This window comes from Cricetulus griseus (genome assembly GCF_003668045.3).
Source record: "Cricetulus griseus strain 17A/GY chromosome 1 unlocalized genomic scaffold, alternate assembly CriGri-PICRH-1.0 chr1_0, whole genome shotgun sequence".
NCBI classification, from domain to species: domain Eukaryota; kingdom Metazoa; phylum Chordata; class Mammalia; order Rodentia; family Cricetidae; genus Cricetulus; species Cricetulus griseus.
In genome coordinates this window covers 168376607-168397784 of record NW_023276806.1, presented here as the reverse complement: position 1 = coordinate 168397784, position 21178 = coordinate 168376607, and the positions used below count along the sequence as shown (strand labels likewise).

Below are 21178 nucleotides of genomic sequence, written 5' to 3'. Positions count from 1 at the left end.
CATAATCCACAGGCAACATTTGAAATCCCCTTTGAGAATTTGTTTCATTGGCTGGTGATTAATGGAGCTTGTTAAGTGGCAGAGTATGCACCAGGAAGTTTTCACTGAATGAAATATTGATTTGGCCCTTGAGTAGGAGGAGCCCAGCTGGAAAAACTAATCTTGAGATCTCACAATGTTCTTATACTTCATTCCCTACATTAATCAGCCTGCTCATGTATTCCCCATAAGCTCATGTGGCTGACTGGTGAACTCAAGGGCAGTCCACACACTATTGTCTTTTGTGATTCTGAGGACTGTCCCCTTCAAAAATTAAGGAAGAAACTGTTTTTTAAAAAAACATAAATCCAACATGAATTTTAATTACATACCTCACGGATTTTAACATACTGTTAACTGTCTTGAAATGCAAGCAAATTTTTACGTCCACAAGAATGTCAAAATATTCTGATTTAAGGGAACTGCTTGGGAATTTTTGTATGCTGAAGTGAGGAGGACAGCATCAAAATACGCCTCTCATAGAAATTCAAGCCCATCTTAATGTTACCTAAATTAGACTCCCTAGCTAAAATAATCTATACTTATTTATATTTATATCATTAGCCAGATGGAAAGTATTCGGTGATAAAAGTACGATTTTGTCTTTTTCTTAACTGGTACTTTCCATACAAACAGCTGCCAAATAGTGATAACTGCAAAGTTTTGGAACATATCTGACATCCAATGCTGTCCTTAAAACTTACTTGATTTTTCTTTTAAAATAGGAAAAATTATTTTTTATTATTTGATAATTTTATATAAAATATTTTTATTATATTTCTCATGCTGCACCCTTCTCACCTTCCTTCCCACCTGTCTGTTAATACTCTACCTCCTACCCCTACTCTCCTTTTCTTCCTCACCCTCCTCGTCTTTCTCCTCTGTGTGTGTGTGTGTGTGTGTGTGTGTGTGTGTGTGTGTGTGTGTGTATTGTGAAATACTCTTAAGAATAGAGCCCACTCCACACTGTAGCTGACTTACCATGGCTCACACCATTAGAAATAACTATCTCTCTCAGTAGCTATCAGATGCTAATAGCTCCTTGGCTGGGGTGAGATTTTCTGCCTAGCATCCACCCACCTTTCACATACTTGAATGGTTTTGGCCTATGCATGCTGTGTGGACAGTGTCCCAATCCATCCTTTTGAGTTCCAATGAGCAACTAACCTGTTGTGTCCAGCAGACACCCTCCTGGTAGTGATCCACCAACTCTGACTTTTGCATTCTCTCCACTTCTTCTTCCTCAAAGATCCCTTAACCTTTTCTGGAGGGGACTTACCCTTCCTTAATGGTTCCATAAGATTTCAAGTTTAAAGTAATTTAAGAATATAGAATTACTAACACAATAATTTTCTTATATTTATCTAATCACCTTACTTTTCACTAGCAAAATAATTTTTACCACTAAATTGTAATGTCATTAAAGAACAGAGCCATACATCTAATTAGTTTATATCTATTTATTGACTTCTTCCAGTTCATTACATTTACTGAACAATCATGAACTATTTATTACATATGTATTGTTTTCCCTTTTATTGAAAATAGATTGTTTGTCTTATACAATATATCTTCATTGCAGTTTCCTCTCCCTCTACTCCTATCAGTTCCTCCCCACCTCCTGTTCCTTCCCGATCTACTACCTTTCTCTGGGTCATTAGAAAAGAAACTATTTTAAAAATATTCTTTTCTTGAGAATTTCATACGTAAGTGCTATATTTACAGAACTATTGGCTCAAAATACTCTCCTCTGTTGCTCTGGATCTCTCCTGTCTTTTGGCTGTTATCAGCATTTTGGATTTTGGGCATTCTGAAAGATGTGTCATGACAGCTCATTATTATTTTAATTTGCAGGTCCCTAGTGAATCTGAAACTGCACATTTTTCATATGCTTGTCTTCTGTAAACCTTCCTTAGTAAGTGTCTTAGTCAGTGTTCTATTGCTGTGAAAAGACACCATTACCACTGCAAATCTTACTTATTTTAAAAAGTCATTTAATTGTGGATTGCTTGCAGTTTCAATCCATTGTCATCATGATGGGGAGCAGGCGGAGTAGCTGAGAATTCTACATCTGGATCCACAGGCAGCAGGAATGGAGAGATACTGGGAACTGCTTGAGCATTTTGAACCCTCAAAGCCCACCCCCAGTGACACACTTCCTCCATATAGGCCACACCTACTCACACAAGGCCATATCCTCCTACTCCTTTTAACTAGTACCACTCACTCTTAACTAACCATTCAAATATATGTCCGTATGGGGGCTATTCTTACTCAAACTACCACAGTATGGTATCTGTTTCATTCTCTTACCCATTTTAAAATCAGTCATATTTCTTATTTTAATTTTGTTTGTATATTTTGAATAAGTTTTTTATTAGATTTGTATTTTTCAAATATTTTCTCCTTCCTTGTGGGTTACTTTGTGATTTTGTTTTCTTTTCCCATAGAAGTTTTAATTTTAATTGTATTCAGCTTTTCAACTGTTTTTTTCCTTGATCATGATTTTGTGTCTCTGTGTGTATTTGCATTAGATTTTTTCCTCTTTTGTTATCTTCTACATATTTTCATTTTACAATTATGTCTATGATGCATTTTAACTTCACATTTGTGAAAGGTATAAATTTGTCTACATTCAGAAGTTTTTCATTTAAAAGTCCCCAGATTTGCTTCATTTGACTGTGTTTACTCTTTTGTCAGAGATTTGTGTGACTTTATTTTTGGCCTTCATTGCTATTCTGCTAATCAATGTGCCTTCTTTTTTTGTTTGTTTGCTTCTACCTAATCTATGCTGTCTTACTTACTATAGCTCCAAATTTAATCTAGAAGTAATATGTTGTCTTGTCTGACATTTGTTTCTTCTTCAGTTGTTTGGTATTGTAGATCTTCCATATATCTACATACATTTTTAAATTCATTTATTAATATTAATTAAATACCTTCATGGATTCTATCTGGGACTGAATTGAATTGGTAATATAATTTGGGAAGGATTGTTGGCTTGATAACATTGAGTCCTTCTATCCACGAGTATGTCATGTCTCTATTTTTCTTTGCTATTGGTCATCAGTGTCTTAGGTTTTCCCTAATAAGGAGTTCATTTCTTTTAGTTGTTCAAGAAGTCTAGTTTTCCACTGTGACCATTGTGAACAGACTTAACTACATTGTAAAACTTAGTTACACTTTCCTTATGAAAGGCTTAGGCAGGTACTTTCTGATGGCTGAGTTTGATCTACAGCTCTTGCTATCTGTCCTGTTTTTATGCGTTTGTGTTATGAATTGATTTAGTCTTTTGATCATACCTAGAAAGGTCCATTATTATGTTCTTTGATAAAAATTATGGAGAAAATATAATTCTAGATGTCATTTTCGCACAAAACCAGAACCCTTCCCCACTCCCTGTTTTAGTACCACTCACATTATATTCTAATGAGACTTGATAAAGGTTTGCCTACATTCTCAAGTAAATAGCAATTTTCAAAAGTATTATCATTATAAAGTTTCTCAACTATCCTTTTAAAAAGAGTGGCATTTGTAGTACAATTATCCATTTAATAAGAGTGGCATTTTTGTAGTACAATTTTGGCTCAAGTTTCCAACATTGATTCCCTCATTAGCCATTTGAGTTTATTATTCATTGTAGGATAAAGCTATAAGATATGTAAAACTCATCTTGTATGTGGCAGAATATTAATGTTTTTGGTAAATTTAATTCTTTTTTAAAATTAATTTTTAATTTAAATTCAAAAGAATTTTATTTTACATAACAATCTCAGTTCCCTTTCCCTCCCATTCTCCCATTTCTCTGACCATCTCCCCATCCTGAGAAAAGGATAACTAAGCTACTGTCCCTCAACCCCAGAGAAGCTAGGAATTAAGGAGGAGCCTAAAAGAGACATAAATTACATTCTTTTCTGAGATAAACATGCTGTGCTTGTTATGTGATATTTTGTGGTTATTTTAAAACTAAGTCCTTATGGAGATTATTAACATTTTCTTCGTTCCTAATAGGTATTCTATACTTAAACTCCTACCTGCTCTGAGAATGCTCAATGGTGACATGCTAAACTCTCACTCTGTTGCCCATGTTGAAGAGCACTTTCATCAAGACCTAGCATGTTTCTTGGCCTTTTGTCAGTACCAACTTCAAGAGATCAACTTATTAGCAGAAAAGTATACCACACAGAAGGGGTAAGATTCTGATTTTCCATCTGTTGTATTTAAAATAAATAATATAATGTAAACACATGATTAAATGTTTTATGATTACCATGGTGACACTAGTTTGATTAGGAGCAATGTGTCTGGGGTATTTTCTAATAGTGGGTGTTATCTAATAGTGATAAATTTATTCAACAATTATTTTTTACATGATTGTGTATCCTTCAAGAATTCATAGTTAAAAGAGAGTAAAGTTTGAAAGCATTCAAGTATATGGCACTAGAGTACAATATTATACATATGTAATATTTATATATTATCTTATGCCATTACAGTGGAAAAAAGGCTATCAGTGTTTTTATATGTTCATAGGGCAAATGCTGGGAGTTATCCTAATCCAATATTGAAAACTGAGAATTTATTTTTACTGATATTGAATTCTGAATGCATTACAATGAGTGAATTTTACTGATCATTCCATAATACAAGTTAAATTTGTCATTGCTCCAGGAAATACATGAGCTTTAGTATTTCTGATTGTTTCACCTATAGCTGTTCATTATAAAGAGAAAAATAGTACGGCTTGTTAATTTTTAGTGCAATTACTAAGCCATGTCTTCTTTGTTTACTCAATAAGTTTTACTTTTGAGATTATAATTATATAATTTTCTGTTGTCTTTCATTCTTCCAAGCCTTCCCTCTTGATTGGGGAAGGTCTGTATTCAGAGTCAATCAGGTTCTTAGAGATACCAGTCTGTTGAGTCTGCTTAATAATTGTTAGCCAAGAGAGAAAGCCATAAGACCTCTTTTAAATGCATGAACTCTTTTTTATTTAATTGTTGTTATAAATATATATGTCTGTATGTATGTGTATGTACACACACACACACACACACACACACACACACACACACACACACACGAGACCTAAGTACTTAAATATAACTGCTCAGTCTATATAAAGGCATTTATGTGTATGTTTTCAAGGTTGACCACTGGTATTGGATAACTGTCCTGTATGGTCAGTGTGCTCTAAGAGTGTCTAGCAGACTAAGTCATAATTTAATTTTTACTATTTACATTGTTGTACACACTTTTATCAGTTCATTTTCTGTTTGAAACTTTTGTGAGTATATGCGTAATTCACAATCAAATTTTCACTGCTTAGAAATAGTTCTAATGTAATAAAAAGATTCAAGCAAATTACTACTATTTATAAGCTATATCCATAAACTAGTTGACAAATTGTAATTTATTTGTTTACTTGTTTATTCAGGGATGGGGTGGATTAGAGTGCCTAGGACATACTGTACAAGTGCTGTAAACTGAGCTGCATACTCAAAAGTAAGCAGGAATAATGGAGGTTAAAATTGTGACTAATAGGGAAGGTCACTCAGGTCAAATCCTTTACATTTGTTAAGGTTTTCAAATGAGTAGATACAGAATTTTGATCAGTTATATAGGAATAAAACCCAAAATATATAAATCCAATAATTGTTCAAGAACATTATTCATTTATGTTTTAGTTACCTTTGCCATGAATAACAGTTGTCCATAGAAAAATAGAAATAAAATCTTTCCCATAATGTAAGTTCTTTGACTACCCAATACAAGTATTTTGTGTGACAAGAGTCAGTGTAAAAAATACTTTTAGTTCATGAATAACTTCTCCAAATTTAGTCAGTCATTATTCTTATCATGATAGTAAAAGGTTTGATTTTTTTTAAAACCTGAAATACAGTAAATTAAAATGGACCTAAAATTTCACATCTTTTGTTTGGCACAGATGTTAGTAAACTAACATTTTGATTTTTATTCAAAATAACATAAAATTGTGTATAAATGATGAGAAATAAATAACAATGAATTGTGTTGCCAATTTAAGTCTATCTTTGGCCCTATTGTAAATTTTATTTTTAAAACCAACACATTTTTGTGTCCATAGGTGTAGGTCTACTTATTGAATGTTTTGGTCTTTTATTTGTTCAGGGACATTCTGACTTTGCATGCTGCAGACAAACTGTGTCACTACTATAGGAACTTAATGAAACTCAGTAATGAATGCAGACGTGCACATGAACTTGGGGATGTTGCTATCATCAAGAGGGCTGAACCAGAAACCGAGAAAAACCATCCAGCCCTTTCAAACCCCAATAGCACACTGCAAAACAAAGTCTTCCATTCCTGGACTGACAAATATGAAGCAGATCCACCAAATACTTCTGATAACCTGATGGACTCTGGCTACAGACCTCCCTCATTAACCTGTGAAGAACCTGAAGGAAGAAATCAGGAGAAAAACATGACACACAGCAGGATAAGTAGTCCCTCCACCAGAAGAGCCTCATGCATAGAAATGAAGATGGCAAATTCTCCAATGAGTAATCCTCAAAGTACTGAACACAGTGAAAAAAAGTGAGACTTTTTTCTGTTATAGATGCTATATTTACTGTTGGCATGTCTGTCTTAGAAGAGACTTTAGACTTCTAATAGTATTGAGATTGAAAGACTATGAAAGACCAAATGCATTGTCAGAATGACATGGGCTGTAGGGGAAGGGAAATGGAATGTGGTGGTTTCAATGAGATGCCTCTGTCTCGTGCATTTGAATACTGGGATCCTAGTTGGTGGTGCATTTGGGTAGGTGTAGGAGATATGGCTGACAGGTAGGGATAGATCCTTGGCCCCTGGATTGACTTTGTGGAAGCTTTTGTCTGTGGTTCCTTTCTTGGAGCAGAAAATTTCTTAGGAATTTTTCTTTCAAACTTTAGAAGCTTGGCTGGGTAGTTTTGCCCTCAAAGTATTCTTCCCTTTTTCCAAAGCAGATCAAGCCTTTCCTGAATCCCCTGATCTCTCTCAATACAAGCCTCGGCTGCAACATCTTTATCTTTCTCTTCAAACTACATTTCTTTCTGCCCACTTGCTTTTCTTTGTAGACCTGCACAATAGTGATTACCAGTCACCACAAGACAGTATCAATATTCAATCTTTTTGCAGTCTCATCTAACAAAGAATTTAGTTCATTCGATTTTAGATTTAGCCTGAAGAAACTGCTTAGGACAAGGGCAGAACTTAGCCACTTTTTCTTTTCTTTTCTGTTTTTTCTTTTCTTTTCTTTTGTTTCTTCCTTCCTTCCTTTCTTTTTTTTTTTTTTTTGCTAAAATGTAACAATATTCTAAGTTGCTATAATATTGTTCCCCTCCAGAAACTTCATCTCCATGGTCCAAATTGCTTTCAGTATTGCTGTCTTCCAAGCTTCTCTAAAATGGCTCATTAATCTCTCTTTTCAGCATTCAATCACTTTTCTAGTCCACAGCCCCAAAGTCATCTCCATTCCCACAAAAACTTGTGCAGGTTTTTCACAAAATAACCCACTCCCTAGTACCAACTTCTGTGTAAGTTACTTTTCTATTGATTCGATAACACATCTAATCAAGGCAATGTATAAAAGAAGGGGTTTATCTGAAGGTAAGGTTCCAGAGAGATAATAATCATCACTGTTAGAGGAAGGCAGCTTGGCAGCTGGAAGGCAAGGTGTCTGGAGCCCCAAATGGGAGTTCACATCTCAACCCTGGAGACCAACTATTTAAATGCTCAAGGCAACGGGGAACATCTCATTCAAACCACCAAAACAGATATAAATTTATTGAAAACTCTGTCAAGGAAATTTTGAGGAATGGAATCTGTTCTCCAGATACTTTTTAAGTCAAACTCAGGAATTCCACAAGAAATTAAGGTATAGTACCTAGCACTTTGATGACACCCTGTACCTTGATAAAAAAAAAAAATTCCTTCAATAGCCTGTATGAGAAAGGAAAAATCTCCAACTCAGGAGAGCTACTCAGTGTCTAAAATTGACAAATTGCTGTTGGCTGTGACGTGTAAGAATTCCCTAATGGGACGGGCATTGGTGGCACATGCCTTTAATCCCAGCACTTGGGAGGCAGAGGCAGACAGATCTTTGTGAGTTTGAGGCCAGCCTGGTCTCCAGAGAGAGTGCCAGGATAGGCTCCAAAGCTACAAAAAAAAACCAAAAACCAAAAAATAAATAAATAAATAAATAAATAAATAAATAAATAAAAAGAATTTCCTAATGGGCATATAAGATAGTAGACTGTTTTCAAATGGCCAAGAAGTGAAGAAAAGTTGGGGAAAACCTCATAGTGTCCCTCTTTTTACCACAAAGAATGTTAAGAGTGTCGATTCCTCCTCCTAGCCCGTAGTGATAAGCACCTAACCCTTCTTGCCAAGTTCATATGGGTTTCTGCATTTCTCTCTTTCTGTAACCCTGTCCCACTCTGTTACAATGCCCTTGTTATCTAGAAAAATCTCTGTAATATCTTTCATCTTTAAGGAATTAAAACAAAACAAAATTTAAAAGTCTCTCTGAAACTAAATAAATCCCTCTCTGAACTCTGGGTATCTATACTAGTTTACATTTATGATAAAATTAACAAAGAAGAAATTTTTTAAATGACATTTTATATTCTTTATATTCATGTGCAGGTTACAAAGACCTTTTTTATTTTTTGAGAATTTCTTGTGAGTGCTGTATTTACAAAATTTTCACCCCCCTTCTCCCTCTAACTCTTCCTGTGTCTCCTTTACTCATTCCCAAATTTATAACTTCATTATTTGTTACATATTTATATATGCACATATGTGTTTATAAATACAACTTGACTTGTCAATTTAATGTTGTTCACATGTGTTTAAGGATAACCATGTGGGCATGTGGGACTAGATAACCTATTAGAGGCTCACTCCTGATTAACACTGATTTTCCCTCTCTCAGAAGGCATTTATTGTCTGTAGCTCTTCATCCAGGGGTGGGGCTTTTTAAGATTATCCTCACCCACAATAGCTTACAAGTGCTGTTGTCATTGTGGTGCCAGGTCCTGTTTGGGCACCTATATTGTTGAGAGTCCATGGGTGACATTTCCCTATCAAATGTAGAAGACATAGTTTGCAGCAGCTTATGAAGACTTCTTCGTACCTTCTATGTTCTCATACACACCAAAATAGTTTTCTTTTGTTTTTTCTTTCTCTTTTTCAGTAAGGCAGCTGTGTTAATACAATCCCAATGGCGTAGTTACATTGCAGGCAGACAGGTTGCTTTCGCTGCAAAAATGAATCCTACCACCGAAGAACCCCAGCATAATCCCTTCAACAATAGCCGGACTACTTCAAATAAAGAAAGAAGAAAAAATATTGTGAATGACCAAGAACAGAGGGAGAAGGCTGCTCTTCATATCCAGGTTAATTTCAACTTTTGACAGCACAGTTAGTCATAAAAAATATTTGACTTACCTTTCACTCATCAGCTATTCTGTATTATTAAGAGTTTCAGTGATTTAAAGTTATTTAAATTTATTTTACACTTGCATTGATTTGCAGGCTGCAGGCTAGTTAGCAGGTGGCTATGGCTCTGCTGACTGTGAATACTGTAGATATAGTCCTTAAATCTGAAATATTATGAACAGGAGTGTGGTTTAAGCTAACCACAGAATAATATGCAAAACTTCTCTTATTGTAAAAGTCTTTTGATTCCTTGATTTGATTTATTACAAGATATTTTATTCCTGCTTTCTTTCTCAGTATGTTTGTAGTTGGTATATAGAAGGCTACTGATCTTTTATCTTTTTCTATTTATTATTATTATTATTTAATTTGAATTACAAACAAGATTGAGTTACATGACAATCCCAGTTCCCTTCTCCCTCACGTCCTCCCCTACCACTCTCCCAACTAGAACTCTACCTATTACATATCCTTTCTTCTAATCTACACCTGAGTCAACCTTTCTGCTCCCTCATGACCTCTGCATTCTTCCTCTTCTTCCCTTCTCATTCTCGTAGCTCCCTCCCCCCTCTTCCCATGCTCTCAATTTGCTCACTTTGATTTCTTTTATCAAGAATTTAGTATGCACACATAATGAATTTTGCTAAAATGCACCCTCATTTCATTCTTCCATGTCCCCCCTCACTTCATTTGCCTCTCAAGTTCACATGTTCTTTTAAAGATCCACTGGGTCTACTTAGCAATAATGACAATATTTGGCAAAGTAGCAGAATACAAAATTAATTTGAAAGTCAGTAACCTAAGATGATCATGTGGTTTCTGTTCTTGAGTCTATGTGATTTATATATGTTAAGCAATTCATGCTTCTCAGGAATGACAGTGACCTGATTGTGAATGTTTTTGTTTATGCTTCCTTGAATTTAGTTTGCAATTGTTGTATTTAGAACTTTAAATTTATATTAATCAGGAAGATTAGCCCATCATTCTGTTTTTGGTTGTTGTTGCATCTTTATGTGGTTTTGGTATTAGTGTGGTAAAAACCTTATTCATAAAAAAAATTGGAACTTTCTTATTTTTCTATTATGGGACAATTTGAGTATTGATGTTAGTTCTTTAAAGGTCTGGTAGAATACTGTTTGAATCCACCTGGCCTTGAGGGTGCTTGAGTTGGAGGATTTTTAATTATAGTCTCCAAGTACTACTATCTCAATATAATATTTGTCAAACCATCTAAAATTTGAGTAGTGAAAGCTAATAATTTGACCTAATTGATAGCTATTCTAGAAGTATATTTAAAACTCTAACAAAATGTTAAAATTCTAAACATACCTGCTTCAGTCTCAAACTTGGAAGTCAAGAAGTGAAATTGAAAGAGTGGGATTCTGGAAATAGAAGGATGCAGTGAGCCATGAGCCAGAGAAATGGAGGGGAAGAGTAGGAGAAGGGAGAATCAATCAAAAGAAAAAAAAAAGCCGTAGGGAAAAGGGCCACTTTGTATGCTAATTAGAAATTTAAATAAGTAAATAAATAAATTAAAATTTTTACCATAGCACCACCAAGACCAAATTTCAAAATGAATCTTAACTTGATTGAGTACTTTTTTAATTTTTATTTATTTACTCAACTGATTTTTTTTATTATGTCTTTACTGTAGTTCATGCTTAGAAGCAAAAGTGACTGGGAGTTAATCAACTGTGTCTTTTAACTTTATGGAATATTTAATATTACATGACTTACTTAATTGGCAAGCTAAGTAGATAGAGTTGCTAGAAGAAAAGGCCAGGAATTTGGGATTAGTAATGTTTTTGTATATTTTTATTTTCTGTTTTTGGTTTTTTGAGACAGGATTTCTCTGTGTAGCTTTGGAGCCTATCCTGGCACTTGCTCTGTACACCAGGCTGGCCTCAAACTCACAGAGATCTGCCTGTCTCTGCCTCCTAAGTGCAAGGATTAGTAATATTTAATAAGTGCCCATTCTGTGGTTATACATTTTCTATACATAAATTTTTGAACTAATATGATGTTTATTATTATATTTACATTTTATAATTTAATCTACAGCAATTGTTTGTAATTTTACCTTTTATTTGTGGGTACATTAGGATAACCAAGATCATGTCTTCCAAGTGGATTTCAAGCCTCCATTTGAGACTTGTGAAATCACCAGCGGGTACATTGTGACTGGAAGCAATGCTTTCCCTGAATCTATGTATAGAAAATAGCTAGAATGCCCTAACTCATTCCTCCATCTTTGCTTGGCTATTGGTGGCCCATTCTTAGGCAGACGCAGTGCAGTCACTGTAGTTGTTGAGACTTGGTGATTGCAATGGTAGTAGACTGCCCAGATGGTATTTTCAGCCCTTCTCCATACCTTCAGTGTTTTTCCCCATTTTTTAATGTTTTTTATTTCATTTTACATTCCAACCACAGTTCTCCCCATAGTCTTTTCTTCATACTCTTCTGCATTATTCTTTGGCCCCTAGAGTGGATGGTATACATGACTTGAGGCTGTGCACTCAACTATCATTTATTCTCAGTACCTTATGCATCCAGAAGTTTCCACTTTCACTGAAGTTCACTGGAAAGAGAGGCCTCTCTGATTAAGGCTGTGTGATTATTGTCTATGGGTATAAACATATATATTAAGGTGGTTCCATGCTATATCAATCTACCTAAACAACAGAGTTCAATTTAATCTTGGTGTAAATTGGCTAAATCCTAAACTGAACTAGAAGTCCACAAATTAGGTAAAAGACAAATCAACAAAAGTAAAAATTTTGCTTAAAAATAAATGAGAATATTTATTCTAGGCATACCTAGGCATACCATCTGCTTTTCCTGGAAATGATATGTCTGTCTGTCAGTGTAAGAATGGAATCTGAAGTCTCACTTTTCTTTTGTACTTTGAGATAAAGTTATGATGCTTCAAACTCATTATGTAGCCAAAGCTAGCTTTAAAATCCCAAATGTACTTGCAGTAGTCTTCCAGGTTGGAGGATACATGCAAACACACCACATCCATCTCTAATGTACTTGCTACTACTCTGAAGGCTATGTTGGGAGAGGCTAAATTGTGTCTGTTGATAGAGAGATTGAGACAACTTTCTTCCATTGGAGAAAGCGGGACAGGAGATGAAAGTAATAGAACACGGACAGTGCTTGAGAAGGATGCCTTGGGGTTGAGAGGAAGAATTCAATTTCCACATCACATGCGAACAATGGATGGGCAGAGGAATTGAGTGATATACAGTCTGTCTTTCTGATAGTGCAACCAGATCAGAGACTAAGTCCCTGTCCCTGGACTCCAGGGAGTCTCACATGTTTTGGGGTAAGAATGGAAACATTGCCAGGCTCAAGTATATGCTCCTAAATAACCACTTATACCTAGCACCTTGAGCAACCTTTATTGCTGAATAGAACTAGAAAAGGTCCACTGCTGCTGTCAGAGAAAAGAAGGAAGTCATGATGAAGATTAAGCCTTTGATTCTTCATTTGTTCAAATCCCATAACTATGAAGAGAGTACACTGGCAAGCACTGTATGTCCCATGTCTGCCTATGTCAACATCCTCAAAGTTCTGCCAGGACCACACGTGCTGACAGTCATTATCAGCAATAGCAAATTCAGCAGACTTTGCATTTGTCTGGATAGTGCCAGGCATTTTAGGACTTTTCTATGTGTTTGGATGCATTTTGATGACATCTTTGACAATTTAATTACAAGGTAACTTGACTACAGAATGAGAATGCAAGAATGTATGGAGTCTTAGGATATTCCACTTCTAAAATGCAGTTGTCTAAACTGTCTCCCTTGCCCCTGACCACTATCAGACTATATCAGTTTTTTAGCCTTCTGTATAGTTTCATTATCTATTTTGTTCATTTTAAGCCCCACCACTGTTAGAATACAAAACTAGAATAGAAAATCCATTTATTGCATGTCTTAAGCTCTACCATCTGTGCATAGCAAGTGAGAAATAATACATTTCAAAACCAATGGTCCTTGTTTACTGTCCCACATCTATATATGATGGGCCACATGACAGAACAGTGATCCTTCACACTGTTCATACAGTTATTTTAAAATCACATTTAAGATCTCAACATTTTCGTTCATTTGACTCTATATGTGCATCTATTTTCTTCTTTAGAAAACCTGGTCCCAATGGCATATTTAATGGTCTCTCTCTCTCTCTCTCTCTCTCTCTCTCTCTCTCTCTCTCTCTCTCTCTCTCTCTCTCTCTCTCTCTCTCATTCTTCACCTGTGTAATGTGTGTGTAGCTAGTTCAGGGGTTTTATACACAAATAATGGCCCTCACACAGCTAGTTTATTCCGAATGCCCTGTAGGACTCACAATCTCAGTGGCTTAAAGATAGGAAGAGAATGTGGTGTCTTATAGTGAAGGAAATGGGAAGCTTCATGTCTGCTGTGACTGGTGGTTGCTGCTGTAGATGGTGGTGGGAGGGGCCTAGGGTTGAAGCAGCTATCTGGTTTGCAAAGCATAGATAGCATTCTTTAGTGAGGCTTACATAGGGATAAAACCCAAGACTGTCAGTCCACTGACACCTCTCAGCGGTTCTTGGCCAGTTGCTTATGTTCTTCTGAGGACACTGTGATCTGACTTCTGAGACTGGCTCTTGCAGATGTGGCTGCTTTCTACCGATGAATACTGTCTGGCCACTTTGTATATTCTGATTTTCAGTGTAACAAAACTATCAATAATATTGTTGTAACAAATCTGATTACTCAAAACTTCTAAAATACCTTTTATAGTCAAATTTGTCTTTGAGGTGCATTTTTTAAGGTTATAATCAAATAAATCCATTTTATTTTGGTTTTTTGAGACAGGGTTTCTCTGTGTAGCTTTGGTGCCTATCCTGGCACTCACTCTGGAGACCAGGCTGGCCTTGAACTCACAGAGATCCGCCTGCCTCTGCCTCCCAAGTGCTGGGATTAAAGGCATGCACCACCAACGCCCAGCATAAATCCATTTTTTAAAATCGCTTTAAATACTTGTAGAATTATACACAGAGCATGAATCATACTCTTTTTTTCTAATGGTTTCTACTCATATTCATTTACTTTTATTTTTAAGAATTATTGTGAGCATGAACATGGTTTCAAATCATATTCAAACAAATGTCGATTTATCTGAGAATTAAGGTTTTTATTATTAATTTTTAAGACAGGGCCTGGAATTCACTGTTAAACTGGGCTGACCTCAGACCTTACCTAGATCCATTGTCTCTACCTCCCCAGTGGTGGGAAATCCAAGCTTCTGTTGATGTATCATTTAGCAGTCATATATAACCATTTAAAATTGATTTCATAATAAGACATTTTATTCTTAAATATAAGCAGTCAGACATACATACTTCAAGATATTCAAGTACCTCACTGTTGGTTTTATACCTCATGCATCCTAAAGTTCAGTCTTGCAATATATGAACATCAACTATTCTCTGGAGCTGTACTGTACTGGCTGGAGAGCATCTCTATTCCAGGATTACTAGAGACCTGACTCTTTTTAGTTGCATTATTCTGTGTTGACTTAATTTTTTCCTGAAATAAATTTATTTGGGGCCATGATACTACCTCCTTAATATGGTCATTTAAATACACTGGGGTTTTTCTAAATGAGCTTTGTCTTATTTTAAACATAATGATTTGAAAATGAGCAAAATTGACCTCTGAAAAATGTCTTTCTTCTTGGTTCAGAATGGGTCCTGGAGGAATTGTCAGATAATTGATTGGCTGACCTACATGTGCAGTGGAGGGGAGTGTTAAAGATACTTCTCCGCTTACCACAAAGGAAGTCTCTAGAGATGCGGACACATGTGGTCATTTAATTTATCTTGCAGTTTTACATGTCACATAAAGTTCAAGAAACAGATTATTGAGCCATTAAACTAAGTTCTAAGATGTTTTATCTTCCTAATGGGATAACACAGAGAATCTGGTGTTGGGTTTGATCTGTAACCCTGAATAACATACTTCACATTTTTGTCCAGGCAGTTTGGAAGGGCTTTATTTTACGAAAGAAACTGGCGACGGCCCTGGAGGCTATCAGGGATGAAGAATCTGGAGAGGAATATGAAGAAATAGATTTAGAGGATTTTGAATATGATGAGGTAAGTTCCAACCAACTACAACACACAAATATTGCTCCTAAACTATTATTCTAGACAGTTTCAAAGCTAATGCCTCAGCTGGTTGCTGGAAATGTTGTAGGTAATCACCATCCTTGAATACATCCTGGCCATTTTGTGTGTTCTGAAACACTTTCTAAGCTGGTTAGTAACATAGTAAGATAGGTATTACTGCTACCTTATACCCTTTTCTTACTCTGTGCTCCTGGTTTGTACAATGTATAAAGTGATAATGGAATGGTTACAAGTCATTTTGTCCTCTTGGACCGGATTCTTTGGAGGTTGGTGCCTTCTTTAACCACAGTGAAAATATTGGGGAAACTACATTAATAGAACATTATGATATATCCAAATTTAAAGCTGTCCTACTAATGTCCAGCCTTTAGCTAGAGACGTAGCAAGCCAGGATTGTAGGTGGCAATCCTTTTCCTTCATCTCCTGTGAATGAAACAATTCCTCAATTCTGTCTTTGGACTTCATGACTATGATACTTTTCGTTAATATAAAATTCTGCCTTCATTCATGTTTTGAAAATACTGAATGGGAATAAACAACTTATCAATTGTCCATAGTCCTGAGTAGTGTGGTGACATTTCCCACCTTCAGTCTCCATCTTGTCCAGGACATGAATTACCTGCTTTGCTCTTTCTGTTAAGTATCTATGGCATATGCCCTACCCGCTTCCAAGCTACTTCTCAGCCAAACACTGCATAATTACAATGTTTGTGTTCATACTAGGATTATTTCACTCTTAAAGTTAGGAGCACAAAATTAATTGTTCTGGCAATTTTATTACAGTATGTTAGAACACTTGTCCTGTTTTATTATTCAGTATTGTTTTGAGACTTGTAAATATTTAATAAATTACACTTTATCAGAGCTATGTGTGTATATATGAGAGAGAATAGTGAATGTAGGGCTTGGCTTTACTATGGTTTTATGGACCCAGTGAGGGTCTTAGATCCTATCTCTCTACTCGATAACTCCATCAGTTAATTGCAATTGCCTGATTGCATTTGAACATAGTGACACATCAGTGAGAATTCATTATTTATCATTGGAAAAATATTCTTGTAACGGTAAAATACAAGTTACTTTGAAAATAAGTTAACTGCTTTCAAACCATATTTAGAGCTTAACTGTAATATCATTCTAGTGTAGCTATCATGGTAACTTTTATCTCTGCTGGTCTTCAACAGTAATTTACCCAAGTGTTGAAGGTAGGAGTGAATCAGAACCTGTGTTCCTTGTTTGTCAAATGAATTCAAAACAGGAAAGACTGCCCTATAATGACTTGTGTTTATGAGACACTGAGTTCTGCTCTCTCATTATAATGACAGCAGAAAAATACAAATTTTCGAGATATCTACATTAGAGAGAAACTATAAAGATTTCTTTTATAACTTTCCCATGTAGTTAGGTTAAATTTATTCCTAGATGTTTTGTGAGTTTGAATATTAAAGTCAATTCTGTAAATTGGATTAGTTTCACATATTAATCTTTTAGTCAGTTTGCTAAAATTAATCCTAATGTTTGGGTATAATTTGTCAAAATTTCTAAATGCCCTATATGTACAGTTACATCATCTACAAATAACAAAAATTTTCTTCTTTTTCTATTTCTTATTCTTATATGTTTTAATGTTTCTTTCTTTATTCTCTTGATTTCTATGTCCAGTGCAATTTAAATTATGGTAATCAAAGTAAATATCTTTTTTTCCTTCCCCTTGTTTCAAGATGGGAACTCTTTTTTGTTTTTTTCTTTGGTTTGTTTTTTGGGGGGATTTTGTTTTGTTTTGTTTTGTTTTGTTTTGTTTTTTTGAGACAGGATTTCTCTGTGGCTTTGGTGACTGTCCTGGAACTAGCTCGTGTAGACCAGGCTGGTCTTGCACACAGAAATCTGCCTGCCTCTGCCTCCCCAGTGCTGGGATTAAAGGCGTGAGCCACCGCTGCCCAGCAAGATGGAAACCTTTAACATGTAGTTTCTAAGTAAAATGGTTCTTATTCATCTCCTGTAGAAACTTTGTGCATTAGGAAGATGTCACCTTTGCTAACATTTACAGATTACAGTGATGGTGGTGGTGAGGATTATATGTTCTTTTAATTTTATCAGTATTCATATATAAATCATTGACTTCCTAATACAAAGCTTTATATTCCTTGAGTAAATCAATGCAGTATAATGCAGTTACTAATATATATATGTTATTTTGATTTAAAACATTTTGTTTAGGTTTTTAAAATTTGCATTTTAAAAACAGTTGAGCCTAAAAATTGGCTTTCTTCTCTAGCTCTTTTCAGGTTTTGTTCTGAAGGCTGTTTTGGTTTCATACATTTGGTTTTGATGTGTTTTCTGTCTTCTGTCTTCTGAGAAACACTCTGTTTTAGGATTGGGAACTGTTTATAATAAAGTCTGGAGACATGCAGGCCTGTAAAAGAAACAGGGCTGGGAGATAGTGCAGTGGTTCAGAGCAGAATAATGTAGAGAATCCACATTGGGATCCCAGGACCCATAGCCACAACACTAAACCAGCTCCAGGGAATCTGACTCCCTCTGTTGGCTGCCAACTTCATTGCATTCAAGTGCACAAACCCAAACATAGATACAGAAACACAGTTTTTAACAAGAAAAAGACATGAATGGTCTGCTACCTTTTTAATGTGTTTATATGTGGTTGTAGGCACATGTAGAGGACAGATAAAGATATCTGCTATCATTGGCTGCCATCCTGTATAGTTCTCCAGATTAATTTTTTTGAGATAGTGTCTATGACTGAACCGGAAATTCAATAATGGGAAAAAATGACAGAAAAATTCTTGGGGATCTTCTGTCACCCTGATGAGCAGTGGTATTGCAGAGGTGTGCCACATCCTTGCCTAGCTAGCACTCTACTGGCTGAACCATCTCCCAGCTCAGATCAATATAATAATTTTCTTCTGTTTTTAAATAATCATTGGTCCCCCTAGTGATCTCTCAGTTATGGTTATGGGTATTTTAAAACAACTTTTAGTTTTTATATGATAGTGCAGGCCTACTATTTTGAGGCTTTGGTTAGAATGTACATATGATAATTAAATCATTGCATCATGGAGCCATCCATAATACAGTTCCCCCTTTACTCTAGTTTCTCTGTTGAACTATTTGTTTCAGGGGTACTTGCTCTATATTTATACCTACACAGATTTGTTTGGCAAGTGCTTTCTGTTATTTTTTTTCCATTTGTTCTATCTGTTCTATGTTTGGGTTTTTAAAAAATATATTTAAATTTTTCACACTCTCCCTTCTCCCACCCCCATCTTCCCCCATGCCCCCCCCATCTACTCCTCACAGTGGGTAAGGCCTCCCTTGGGAAGTCAACAAAATCTGATTCACCAAGTTGAGGGCAGGACCAAGCCCCTACCCCCTCCATCAAGGCTGAACAATGTATCCCACCATAGGGAATGGGCTTCAAAAAGCCAGTTAATGTACCCGGCATAAGTACTGGTCCCACTGCCAGAGCCCATGCCCCCCAAACAGATCAAGCCACATAACTGTCACCCACATTCAGAGGGACTAGTTCAGTCCCATGCAGGTTCCCCAGCTGTCAATCTAGAGTCCATCCACAAGCTCTCACTAGCTCATGTCACTGTGGTTTTCCCCACCATGATCTTGACCCCCAAGCCCTTGTTCATATAATCCCTCCTCCCTCTCATCAACTGAAGTCCAGGAGTTCAGCTCAGTGTTTGGCCCTGAATTACTACATTTGTTTCTATCAGTTACTGGATATAGGTTCTATGTTGACGATTAGGGTAGTCACTAATCTGATTATAGGGGAAGGCTAGTTCAGGCATCCTCTCCACTATTGCTAGAAGTCTTAGCTGGGCTCATCCTTGTAGATTCCTGAGAATTTTCCTAGCACCAGGTTTCTCCCTAACCCCATAATGGTTCCCTGTATCAAGATATTTCTTTCATTGCTCTGCCTTTTCTGTCCCATCCCCTAATTAATTGGCCATCTCAATCCCTCATGGTCCCATCCCCCATCCCTTTCTTTCTACCTCCCTGTCCCAGTTTACCCAGGATATCTTAACTATTTCCCCTTCCTGGTGCCCTCCATGTATGTCCCTCTTAGGGTCCTTACCTAGTTTCTGTGGAGTTGTAGATTGTAGCCTAGTTACCTTTGCTTTGCATCTAATATCCACTTATGAGTGAGTAAATACCATCTTTGTCTTTCTGGGTCTGGGTTACCTCAGTGTAGGGGAAGCTGTAGCCACGCCTTCTTAGGGGCTGGCTACAGGAGTACCTGAGGGCTTGTGAGGGCGTGGTCAGAGTGAGTAGGGGGACTGCGTTTTCGGTTTCGGTTTCTCTTTGCTTCTTGCTGTACAGACTACCACCGGCTGGATGGTTCGCTCTGTAAGTAAGGCTTTTCCCTATTAAATACCCTTATATTTCTACCTGACTCCGTATTGGTAATTTCTTACTATACCTCAGTTGGAATTATTTTTTCTAGTTCCATCTATTTGCCTATAAATTTCATGATGTCATTTATTTTTTTCACTGAATAATACTCCATTGTGTAAATAGACCACATTTTCTTTATCCATTCTTCAGTTGAGGGACATCTAGGTTGTTTACAGGTTCTGACTATTACAAATAATGATGTGCACATAGTTGAACAAATGTCCTTGTGGTATAATTTTGCATCTTTTGAGTATATGCCCAAGTGATGTTGCTGAGTCTTGATATCCAATTTTCTGATAAACTGTCATACTGATTTCCACTATGGCTAAACAAGTTTGTTCTCCCACCAGCAGCGGAGGAGTGTTCCCCTTACTTCACATCCTCTCCAATATAAACTGTCATTAGTGTTTTTGATCTTAGCTATTCTGACAGGTATAAGATAGTATCTCAGTGTCCTTTTGATTTGCATTTCCCCAATGATTGGAGTTTTCCTTTCAGTACTTTCTGTAGGGTTGGATTGGTGGCTATGTACTGTTTAAATCTGGTGTTTTGTTCAGGAAGTGGTCTCCTGTGCTAATGTGTTCAAGGCTATTACCCTCTTTCTCTTCTATCAGGTTCAGTGTAACTGGATTTATGTTGAGATCTTTGTTCCATTTGGACTTGAGTTTGGTACATGGGGATAGATATGGATCTATCTGCAATCTTCTACATCTCAACATCCACTTATGCCAGCACCATTTGTTGAAGATGATTTCTTTTTTTCCAGTGTACAATTTTGGCTTCTTTGTCAAAGATAAGGTATTTATAGATAAGTGGATTAATATCTGGGTCTTCTATTAGATTCCATTGATCCATGGGTCTTCCATGGGTCTGTTTTTCTGCTAATGCCAAGCTTTTCTTTTTAAATTATTACGATAGCTCTATAGTAGAGCCTGATTTCAGAGATGGTGATGCCTTTGGAAGTTCTTTTATTGCACAGGATTGTTTTAGTTATCCTGGGTTTTTTTGTTTTCCATATGAAGTTGATTAATATTGTTCTTTCAAGATCTGTGAAAAATTGTGCTGGGATTTAGATAGGGATTGCATTTGAAT

At 36.2% G+C, this 21178-nt stretch overlaps 1 protein-coding gene across 1 annotated transcript in view; it reads left to right on the top strand.

Annotated features, from left to right (window-relative positions):
- The window catches only part of Lrriq1 (leucine rich repeats and IQ motif containing 1), a 149002-nt gene that overhangs the window by 50441 nt on the left and 77383 nt on the right, over positions 1–21178 (top strand). The window contains exons 15-18 of the mRNA XM_035451376.1: positions 4051–4230; positions 6190–6615; positions 9257–9458; positions 15512–15631. Coding sequence (XP_035307267.1) covers positions 4051–4230; positions 6190–6615; positions 9257–9458; positions 15512–15631 — 928 coding nt within the window. The remainder of the gene's footprint in view (positions 1–4050; positions 4231–6189; positions 6616–9256; positions 9459–15511; positions 15632–21178) is intronic.